The 12,486-nt window shown below is 38.9% G+C and overlaps 1 protein-coding gene across 2 annotated transcripts in view; it reads left to right on the forward strand.

The window, feature by feature from the left end:
- The window catches only part of LOC128666987 (probable basic-leucine zipper transcription factor R), a 35,651-nt gene extending 23,968 nt beyond the window's left edge, over nt 1-11,683 (forward strand). For both annotated transcript variants that reach the window (XM_053721835.1, XM_053721836.1), the window contains 2 exons: nt 2,490-2,630; nt 9,509-11,683. In XM_053721835.1, coding sequence (XP_053577810.1) covers nt 2,490-2,630; nt 9,509-10,728 — 1,361 coding nt within the window. In that variant the 3' untranslated portion in view covers nt 10,729-11,683. The remainder of the gene's footprint in view (nt 1-2,489; nt 2,631-9,508) is intronic.
- Nucleotides 11,684-12,486: the final 803 nt, after the last annotated feature.

Genomic DNA, 12,486 nt, shown 5'->3' on the forward strand with positions numbered 1-12,486 from the left:
ACTCACCATTTGTCTTATTTGGAAGAGCCAATCTGGGATTTAGTCTGCAGACAGCAAGGCTAGTCACAGCTATTATGTTAGTATAAAATGCATTGTTTTGCTGTTGTTATCAGCAAAAGCCTATTAGGGGCATATATGTAGTAGGGTTAGCCTTTATAAGTAGGCAGAGTTAAAACCCTCAACTTTTAGAGCTAAAGGGGACAACATTTACTATGAACATATATTTCATCCTTGTTTTATTACAGATAAGATAACATTTTATATAAAAATCTGTTAACCGTCCCTTTAATACCATACCCCCGACACTTACCTAGTCTGCCCAGCTCCCCCCACTTTTTTTCCAGTACAGCCAATGAGAAGTTGTGTCACTCACTGCTATTCAAAATAAATACAGCTGCCTTCAATGAGTCTTTAGTATAGTATAGACAGCTGTGACCTGTCTCGCATGTGCAGATTTGTCACCAGTTACTAAACTGAGAGCTCATTAAAGCAGCAAACCTTCTGATTATCTGTACTGCACTGATACAGACAACTGGCGGGGGGGGGGAGTGGGTATGGGGCACGCTGGCAAAAAAAGGTAGGTGTTTGTTTATATTGGGATAGTATTAAGAAATCCACATTGGATTACGCTTTGGGAATAAATTATGTTTTAAATAACAATAATACAATTAACAGGAACTTTTCCGGCTTTGCGTCCCTTTAAAGGGACATTAAACATTTTGAGATATTAATATAAAATGTTTAATTACGTGTAGTAAAACAACTTTGCAATATACTTTCATTATTTATTTTGTTCCCTTTTCCTGCAAATTAATTCTGAATATTGTGGACTTCACAAATTCCTGTTAAAAGTAGAAGTGCAGACACAGCTGTAATCCATACAGCGATTGGTTGCACACTTTAGTAAGCCATTTATAATCATTCCTAATTGGTCTTAGCAGAAAAGGTAACCTAAGTTACAATATGGTAGCGCCGACTGCTTTATGGACAGTAGAATGTCACCCTTATTTTTTCAGTGTTTAAAAATCTAATGTAATTTAAAAAAAAAAATATATATATACATGTATATATTATTCTCAGACTAAATTCTATTCTATTGATTATTTATTTAGTGTTCAATGTCTCTTTAAAGAGTTACAGCATTTACATGAAAGTCCACATAAATTGAAAAATGACCAAAATGCAAACAGTCATGTGACGGACACTGGGTAGCTCCGCCAAGAGGGTCCTTCCTGTACCTGGAACTTGTAGCTATAGAGTGGAGAGAAGTGATTATAGCCAGAGCCCACCCAAATAACCAGACAGAACCAGTATTCAGGTGGAACAAGAACATCTTTATTGTGAAACACACACACTTATATACACCCAGCTCATCTTGATAAGGGTCTTATCTGACCCCATATTTCCCGCCATTACCGCCCCTCCAGATAGGCTGGCGCCCCCCATAGTGTCCCTAGTCCCATAGAATCCCAGTGGTACAGAGGAAGTTATTCCGGGGTGATCCCGGGGAAGCAGCGGCACTTCCAGGGTGTCGTTGGAAAGCTCTCGGTCCTCAGATGCCACAGTCCAAAAAGCGGCATGATCCGTTGTTGGGGGCTGGAGCGGGGGTGGATCAAACGTACATCGGGAAAGCCAGGGGAAGTAGGGGGGTCCGAAACCCCCCTCTTGCCCTACTGTACCAATCTCCAAAAGAGCAGAGATCTGGGGCAAAGGTTTAACCGGCAGTTCCAGGAGCCCGGCCAGCCGGAGAGGGGGTTAGGTGGTCAGAGATTAGCTCTTCCGTGAGGATATACAAACCACAAAACAAGCAATAGGGAGAGTCTGGGAGATTGCGTAATCTGCGAAAAGGCCAAAAGTGGTGTAAAAAGAAGTGAGCTGGGTAGTAGGGGGTAGCCTTGGCAGCCTGGTATCCGTGACAAGTCATCTTTTAGTTTCTTGCTTAAAGGACAAGTCAATACAGTAGATTTGCATAATCAACAAATGCAGGAGCTGGTTACTCAAAAAGTGTAAATATAAAAAGATTGTGCACATTTTGTTAATGGAAGTAAATTTGGAAGTTATTTAAAATTGCGGCTCTATCTAAATCATGAAAGTTTAATTTTGACTTGAGTGTCCCTTTAAAGGACACTCAAATCAAAATAAACTTTTATGATTTAGAAAGACCATGCAGTTTTAAGACACTTTCCAATTTACTTTCATTATCAAATTATCTTTTTATATTCACACTTTCTGAGGAACAAGATCCTACTGAGCATGTGCACAAGCTCACAGTGTATACGTATACTAGTCTGTGATTGGCTGATGTCTGTCACATGATACAGGGGGCCGGAAAATGGGAGAAAAATACATTTGTTAGAAAAAAATCTACTGCTTATTTGAAATTCAGAGTAGGTGTTATTTTGTAGTCTTTTTATTATGAACTTGTTAATTATGTAATTCTACTGCATTGAGCGGTCCTTTAAAACTGAAACCTTTTTTGACTCCAACAGCATCACGCACCAGACGGGATTGTGTCACCAAAAAGATAAATATGCATTTCACAACGGCGAATCCGCAGGGAGTTCTCAAGCAGCATTTGGCACATGTGATGGTGATGGACACAGGTGGGCATTCCACACATCATTCTGAAGGTAAATTTCGAAATGTAATGCGCCCCCCCCCTGGATTTAGGTCATTTTTGGCCATATAATTTTTTGGTTAGAGAGTTGTGACTTCCTTCAACCATTGTTACCGGCCATTCACACACCTTTCGTATCTCCTTTTACACATGATACACTCATACACACAATCGCTCAATGAAATTAAAAAAAAGGAAATTGTTCAGCCTCAGAATAGATTTAAGTACCCTCAGCCAGCAGGCTCTTGTGCTAGCTTTTTCAGCCTTGTATATAAAATCTCTGGCTGGCCCCAGCATATGACATGTTCATTATTGATGTTATTTATTAAAGTAACTCTCTCTAATAGCAGCAGCAGCCATGATGATCTGACTTGTCTCTACAAAGCTTAGCTGGTCAATGCTTAGCCCTCTGCCCCCCTGACATGATATCTCTTTTAATATCGTAGTTATGGGACTTCACAAGTTCACTCACTGTTATGTGCCCAAATAAATAAAGACCAAAAAATAAGAAACCTTGGCAAGTTGCTATTTCACATGAGTGAGCAGTGAGTACACTTTTCTTTCTATTATTGTTGAAGACGTTATTTATTAAAGTAACTTACTCTCTCTAATAGCAGCAGCCATGATGATCTGACTTGTCTCTACAAAGCTTAGCTGTAGGCTACAGATAGACGACTGTGTTCATCAAAGTATTAGGTTAGGGCTAAGGGTAAAATAAATTGTTTAAGACAAATAATGATCTATATGCATTTAAAGTTATTGTGCACACTGATTTTTGACCCAACACACACAAAAAAACATACTATTTTCACACCCAAATTCCCAAAACATTATTTATAAATACAGTTTAATAAATTAGATCAGTTTTGAGTGGCTACGTAAAATAAAGTTTCAAAATAAAACTGGTATTCATCAGCAGACCAACATGCACATCTGTTTTTAGTAAATAAAAAACTAATCACCTAGTAATGCCAACTTTATTAGCTAATAAACTTGTAAAGTCCCTTTCTCCACAACACAGTAACAGTGGGCTTTATGAACAACTGCATGTCTGCATCACATCACTGAGTTGCAATATTAAAGTCCTTATTACACCATCCATATAATATAAACAGAATGGACCAGCCAATGACTTTAGAAAATCCCATAAGAAAGTAAGTTGGAAGTAAAAGTTGCTGTATCTCAGTGTCATAGTTATCAAACCAAATCATCTGATTCCAAGCACTTTTTAACAGAGCTAACCAATTAGCATTTAAAGCAGGCACAGAAAGAATAATAGTAAGTACTCACTGCTCAGATCACTCATACCTGTTAGTATTGTGCTGCGTTTTGTGCAGCTTTATTGACAGAAAGTCAGTTTATAGAAATACATGTGGACTATAAAATTTAAAGTCGACTCCACATGTATTTCTATACACTGACTTTCTGTCAATAAAGCTGCACAATACTAACAGGTATGAGTGAGCTGAGCATTGAGTACTTACTATTATTCTTTCTGTGCCTGTCCGCCGGCTCACCCCTCTCCTCACCAGTCCTCCCGCCAGGTCACCCCCCTCCTCACCAGTCCTCTCTGTTTTAGGCTCCGCTGACGCTCCGGTCCGATGCAATCCCACTCACAGCCGCTCCTCACTGCCCTGGGAGGGAGATTGCGTGCGCACGTGCGTGTCTCCCTCCATCCATGTGCGGCAACTGTGAGTGAGCAGCAGTGACGTGCGGTGAGGTCAGAGGCTGGTGAGGCACTGGCCATGATACTCCCGAGAAACACTCTATAATTCAGATAGACCATACAATTTTAAATAACTTTCCAATTTACTTCTATTATCTAATTTGCATTGTTCTCTTGGTATGCTTTATTTTAAAGCATACCTAGGTAGGTTCAAGAGCTGGGGAACTAGCTGCTGATTGGTGGCTGCACATATACACCTTCAGCCTATGGCTTACCATTGTTTTCTGATAGCTCCCCACAATGCATTTCTGCTCCTTCAATAAAGGATATCAAAAGAATGAAGCAAAATTTTAATAGAAGTAAGTTGAAACGTTTGAAATTGTATGCCTTTTATAATACTCAAAATGACATGGCAGCACTATTATTCCATTAAAAAGAGACATGAAAAAGTTGTATAGGGTCTATAGTCTTATGCAACATGGAGCAAAATGAATGGAATAACTGAAAGAAACAAAAACACTCCCTCAAACTCACATTCTCTGTCACACTCCCAAACACACACACACTCTCCCCCTCCCTTTATCCCACATAGACATACTCTCTCACACACACAAACACACTACCTCACAGTTCACTTACACAGACAAAAACACACAGGCACTCTCCCTCACACACACACTCTCCCATAATATATAATATTGCCATTTTCATCCCCCCTAACATTCTACATGCTCTACAGTGATTGGCTGATATGTGCTGTAGCTCATTTATATGCCCCTAATTGGCCATATAAAAGTAAACTTTCAAGAGTCTTTTCTCAGGGTGTGTGACTGTAAAATAATTCAGGTTTTTCTAACAAAATGGCAGCTTTCACATGACTGACACACCTCAATTGTAACTTATATGGTCATCATCACTGACACTGTTAAGAGATTGAGAATAGTAATTAAATATACCCATTACCCAGTCCCTCCTTTCGCATATATGAGATCATCTTTGAGATTCTGTGTGCTATAAGGGCACAAGCATCAAAGATCAAGTAAACCCAGCTTTGCTTTTCACCCTCACACTTTTTTATATTTTTTCTAATAAATCAATAATTTGTATCTACAATTAGAGACTAATTACTGATAAAAAAAGCAATTTATTAAGTACTACCCATGCAGCCAATAATACAGATAGGCAGCACATTTTATGTTAGTGCCCCTTTAGCACCTGCACAGTGAGAAGCCACTCAAAAAGTATGTAATAGTCAGGTTATCTTATAAATCTAAATGATCTTAAACTCACTTTGCACAAATCATCTAATGGATTAGTATAGGCCTCAATACATCATTTGTGAGGGTCATAGAAAAAAAAAATATTTAAAATTGAAAGAAAAAAAATGAAATTAATTTTGCATAGAGTTCAAAAACTGTCAGCTAAGGCTCAGAAGTAACATAGTAACATAGTAACATAGTAGATAAGGTTGAAAAAAGACTGAAGTCCATCGAGTTAAACTGAAAGTGTTAAACTTTTAGTTTTTTTTTTATCATATGAGCCACTTTCTCATACTTCTCAACTGTCCCTATTTTGCTAGGACAATCCCAGTACTGTATAATGGCTTCCTATCTGTTAGTACAATTGTCCTGGAAGTAAACATCTGCCCTGAGGTATGGACTTGGTATTGAAGTCTAAAAATTGCATCATCAAAGGGCTGAATATAGGCTCAGAAGTAAGATGTTAAAACACCTTTTTCATACTTATAAACTGTGGGAAAATCTCAGTTTCTGGTGTGCTATTTACAATAGGTGTTTAGAGGCAGAGCAGATTGGGTAGAGCTTTGGAAACATAGTACTCCAGTAAACTGCACATTACAGTAGAACAGACAAGTAAGCAATTTGTTGTTTTGTTTTTTTACAGTGATACAGAAATGCCTGCAATATTGCAAGAAATAATAACACACACACAGAATGTTAAAAAAAAGTGTGAGGGTGAAAAGCAAAGCTGGGTTACTTGATCTTTAATGCTTTGAGTTAGTGATGGCATCAGAGGCATTTTAAGCTGGTGGTTCTCCTTCTTGTGGTTATGAAATGATCAGCATATAAAAGCCTGTGCTGTAACTCCAGCCATTCTGCACTACACACTGTTACATTTGGCAGACTGACAGGGATGCAGTAGAGCAAAATGCAGAAAGAACCTGGTTATGTGTTTTCTGCATCTGCTTTCAAATGAAATAAATTGTGATATGTGTTGGGAGGGGGGGGGGGGGTTTGGGGGTAGCAGCACAGCAGGTAAAACAATGCATTTCAGTGGGAATTCAACTTACATTATTTTGTGCTGTAAAAGGGTATATCACAGTGGGAATTCAACTTACATTATTTAGTGCTGTTAAATTAACAGCACTAAATTATGTAAGTTGAATTCCCACTGAAATGCATTGTTTTACCTGCTGTGCTATGAGTAGACAAGAGCTGAACTGTAAATCTTTGAGTGTGACGTGTAGTATTAAAAGTTCACCTACCTAACCAAGAAGCTCAGTCACTGTCCTCAGTCAGCTCAGGCAGCTGCTGCTTGAATAATGCGGCTCAATGATTCAGATCTATTCCGATCCACTCCTTGGCACTTGGCAATCACTGGTGATGTCCTCCTCACAGAACACACTGGCTCTCATTGCACGTGGTGTACTTGTGTCTCAAATTCTCAACCCGCGCCTCAGTGCAGTCTCCTTCCCGGCTTCCCGTCCGACAGACCTTGATGACGTGACGCCATGGGCATGTCGCTGATTGGCTGGGCTCCGAGTCCCGAGGCTACTAGAGAGCAGCCTCTTTGGGAGCCGTATGGGCCGCGTACTAAGAGAGAGACTAAGTATGTGCCACTGGGTGGCAGTCTCTGCGGCCCATATTAAAAGACATGCATCCATATTACGCAATGGGAGGGGAGCTGAACTACTCCCAGCCTCTCCTTCCTTGCACAATAAGGATGTGCAGTTGCGAATGGAGACGAACTTAAACTAAAGCACTTCATTGAAAAAGTGTAATTCATTAATTGCATGTTGGCGGTGGCAGCAGTAGGGGGTGTGGGGGTAGGGGGTCACTTGGGATTAGGATAAATAAAAAAAAATATTTAAAAAAAAATGTTTTTATTTTTTTTTATATTATTTAAAAACATGTAATTACACTCATAGGACAGGTGAGGCGCTGCCTCACCTGCCTCCTATGAGTGCACGTCACTGGTGAGCAGACAGGAAGGCGGGCGGAAGTTAGGAAACTTCACGTGACCTCGGCAAAAGCTGGGTCACTTGACCGCCAAACAAAAAATTTAAAATTTTAGTGAAAAAATAAAAAAATAAAAAAAATATGCAGTTGCAAACATATCAGTGCCAGTGCCGCCCCCCCCCCACCTCTGCCACCCTAGGCATCGGCCTTGTTGGCCTGGGCATAAATACGCCCCTGAATGCACGCCTTTCAATATTGTCCACAAATTTGTGCATCAAAAGCTTAAAAGTTTTGTCATGTTTTATTTTTACACGTTACCTTTTTTTAAAATATGTTTAACTGCTTTCAAACATATAGTATGTTACACATTTCTGGACCACACCCCTATTCTGCATCGAAAGAGGATATGGCCAATGATAGAGCATATACATGTATGCCAAATGAGTATATGACCTGATTGGCTAAAAACGTAAGCACAGAGCGCAGAACCGTATTGAAAGGAACATACACATTTATTCCATCTAGACACACTTAAATATTCACTTACTAGATATAAAATAAATTGGGTTCATCAAAGTACACAGAGATCATAAAGTCATATTGTACTGTCAGTATGCATTGGTGGTACACCATGACTCTTGACAAACTCTCTTCAAACAACAGACAAATGCGTATAGGGCCAAATGGTACTGCATTACCCCTAAGCTCCACATCGCACGAGTACAGAGACATACAGAGGACTTCTTTCCAGGAACAGCAGCGAGTAAAACGGGGCCCAGGAAAGACCTGAGGCTATATGATCTCTGTGTACTTTGATGGGCCTTATTTCTTTTATACCTAGTAAGTGAATATTTCAGTGTGTCTAGATCAGGAGTCATCAATTGTGGCCCTCCAGAGGTTTTGGAGCTACATTTTCCATGATGCTCAGCCAGCTGAAATGTTGGCTGAGCATCATGAGAAATGTATTTCCAAAACCTCTGGAGTTCCACAATTGATGACCCCTGGTCTAGATGGAATACACTTGCACATTACTTTGAATCTGGTTGCGATCTGTGCTTATGTTTTTAGACTCTGTGTGTTTCTACAATGGGAAAGAAGCCGCACCTTAGGGATTCATATGTTTAACACATTGGGAAAATAAGTACTCCTTTTATCATCACATTGTTATTTTGTCCCCGAGACTGTTTACTAGACTGGTAAGACTAAAACTCCTTTTTGGTTCCCAAGTTGGAATTTAAAATAAGTAACCTGTACTCCTTTATTTAGTTACTTACTGGTCTGTACATTTTCACTAACATAGCGATTCTTTTGTGCTGTTTTGTTAGAGTGTTGATTTTTGACCTGATTGGCTCAGCTAGTCATTTCTCATGTGGGAGTGGCACAGAATCACACATTTTTCTTTCCTGATTAAAAACAATATTCATTTAAATTATGGTGGAGATAAAAGCATGAGATTGAAATCCTCCATTTCATAAAAATAAGAGCCACAAATAAGACTGTATAGCCAATTAGCTTTTTCCCCAGATGTATTCTGTATACATTGCTACTATGCTTTAATCTCCACCATAACTTCACTTAGCATCAACTCAACATATCTTTTGCTGATGAGATTGAAACAGCTGTCCAGAAGTGGTTTTGATTTTGCTGCACCTACCCCATAAGGGGATTTCTGTGGTTAAACACAGTACTGGAAGCACTGGGCTTGTAACTTTTCTCCCCTGACTAGTAAAGTAAAATTATATTTTTATACCCCTTAATATATGTTTTATATCACTTTAGTTTCCTAGTCAAGGTTAAAATGTTATTAATGAGGAAAGAAGAACCAAATACATTATTGTACAGCCAATGTGCACATCATTTATATATATATATATATATATATATATATATATATATATATATATATATATATATATATATATATATATATATATATATATATATATAGTATTCACTAAGCAATGTAATTAAAATTGACTCACTTTCAAAATATATGTATTTAATATAATTTATTATTCTTTTCTTAAGAGGAGGAATGTCAAGAAGCAGAACAATCAGAATTGCTACAGGAGATGTTTGAGCAGGACACAGATAGCATCTCCATAAGTATGGAGAGATATCATGACCTGTACCAATGTATTGATAAACCTTCAACACCTCTCCAGGAACTACAGCAAGTAGATCGAATATCACCTATGCCACCTCCTAAACAAGACCATTATATTGATTATCCTTTACCCCCTCTTAAAGAACGCAAGACAGACATTCACCCATCACCTGTTCCACCTTCTAAACAAAACCATTGTATTAATCATTATTTACTACCTCTTAAGGAACTAAAGCAAGAACATCACCCATCAACTGTACCAACCTCTAAACAAAACCATTGTATGGATCATCCTTTACTGCCTCTTCAGGAACCCAAGCAAGAACATCACCCATCAATTGTACCAACTTCTAAACAAAACCATTCTATTAGTCATCCTTTACTACCTCTTCAGGAACCCAAGCAAGAACATTACCCATCAACTGTACCAACTTGTAAACAAAACTATTGTATTGATCGTTCTTTACTGCCTCTTCAGGAACCCAAGCAAGAAGTTGGCCATTCACCTGTACGACCTCCTAAACATAACCATTGTATTGATCGAACTTTACCACCTTTCCAGGAAACCAGGCACGAAGCTCTGTCATCACTTGTGCTACCCCCTAGTCTCCAGCAACATCTGACATCTAATCGCTTGCAGTCTTCGACACCTCCTAGTCTCCAACAACCTCAGACAATTCAGAGTCTCCCGCAGCCTCTGATGCCTAATCTTTTACAGTCTCTGGCAACTCCTAGCCTTTCACAACCTGTTACACCTCCTCCACCGCCTCTGTTAGGTTTTTCCATGCCACCACCTTTCCCACTCCCCCCTGCGGAACCATCTGTAACCCATGAGCCCCCACCAACATCAGCGGTAGTAAGACAGCTGAAGCTCCTCCGCCAAGAGAAACAGAGGGAGATCAGGTGGCAGAAACGCATCTATGTCCAGACACAAAATATGACAGACCAAATGTCAACAATGACTGACCTTCTAAAGCAGTTGGTAACACATATTGCCCGGAGCTCCCCCATCAACTCTAGTTGGAGTTCGTGTACTGAAAACCCTGCCTTAGCATCTCCAAATATACAATATGTCAAACGTCGGCTAAAAAGAGAGGCTTCTCATTCGATACATAAAAAATACAATCACAAAAAAAATTAGAAAAAATGTACCGAACGAAAGTACCAACTGGGGAAATTTGACTGTTACATTGCTGTTTATAGGAACATAGAAATGACTGAAATATAATAATGCACTGCACTAGCAATTTGTGATTTAATATTTTGAAAAATAATGTATTTTTGAGGGTTATACTTTTTTTTCTTTTAAATTTGCAATGGATCATCCTAATGCCATCTCTCCAAAAGAGTAAAAGTGTTTAAAATGAGCAGATTATTTCACCAGCGGAGCAGAGGAAGAGTGTCTGTGTCTGCTTGTTTTGTATATTGTTAATGTGTAGGATTTTCTTTAATATATTATTTGTGTGGACATATTATACTTACTATCCCTTTTTATTTATTTGTTTAAAGACTCAAAACTGAAATATGTTTTACATTGTTCTGTTTAGTGCTGTTATACAACCTTTTCAGTTCAACCTTTCTTTTGACCAGTAGGGATATGAATAGTTGACTATAGTTGAATAGTTAATATCATACTTATAAACAAACACATCTGAAACAAACAATGGTTGACCAATATTATATATATCCCTAGTAACATTATGCAGTGACATACATAAAGGATCGGTTCTACGCAAAAGTTTCATCCGTCGTTTAGGCTCCACCCACTAGTGCTTATTGGTCTGATGGTGAGAATGAACATTTTTGTGATTGTAATTTTTTTGACATGGCATAATTTTTGAAAAACATACCTAGGTAGCCTCAGGAACAAAAATGCACTAATGGAAGCAAGCTGGTGATTGGTTGGTACACTGTTATGCCTCGTGTCATTGGTTCACCAGATACGTTCATCTACCTCCCAGCAATGCATTGCTGCTCTGGAGGCGATTTTGCAATAATGCAACAATAGTCTTATCTTTTTCTTTTCCCATTTTGTGTGCACTGTTCTGATACATTTTTGTTTTCTTGAAATATGAAATAAACTCCCTCAAAAAGCACCCTTGTGTTTTTAACTCTTCCTATGCCTACCTTAATTTCTCTTGTAAGATGTATCGAGTCCACGGATTCATCCATACTTATGGGATATTCTCCTTCCCAACAGGAAGTGGCAGAGAGAGCACCCACAGCAGAGCTGTCCATATAGCTCCTCCCTTAGCTCCACCCCCCAGTCATTCTCTCTGCCTGCTTAACTGCTAGGAAGGGCAAAGGGAGTGTGGTGACAAAAATGTTAGTTTTTATTTTCTGGTTTGTGTTTTAAAGTTCTACTTACAAGCAACTAAAGATTTCCGTCAAACATCTTCATTGTTTGTTGTTTATTCTGGTAAACGGAGAGGTCAAAAGGTTACGGCTACCTCTCTTTCCTTTTGGCTGAAAAGCTTCATCCGTTTGGCTTATGAGACTGCTGGCCAGCAGCCTCCTGAATTAATTACTGCTCATTCTACTAGAGCAGTGGCTTCCACATGGGCTTTTAAAAATGAGGCTTCTGTTGAACAGATTTGTAAGGCGGCGACTTGGTCTTCGCTTCATACTTTTTCCAAATTTTACAAATTTGATACTTTTCATACATTTTCCAAATTTGATACTTTTGCTTCTTCAGAGGCTATTTTTGGGAGAAAGGTTCTACAAGCAGTGGTGCCTTCCGTTTAAGGTACCTGTCTTGTCCCTCCCTTCAACTTTGCTATTGATATCCCATAAGTATGGATGAATCCATGGACTCGATACATCTTACAAGAGAAAACAGAATTTATGCTTACCTGATAAATTTCTTTCTCTTGTGATGTATCGAGTCCACGGCCCGCCC

This window comes from Bombina bombina, chromosome 7 (genome assembly GCF_027579735.1).
Source record: "Bombina bombina isolate aBomBom1 chromosome 7, aBomBom1.pri, whole genome shotgun sequence".
Classification (NCBI taxonomy): domain Eukaryota; kingdom Metazoa; phylum Chordata; class Amphibia; order Anura; family Bombinatoridae; genus Bombina; species Bombina bombina.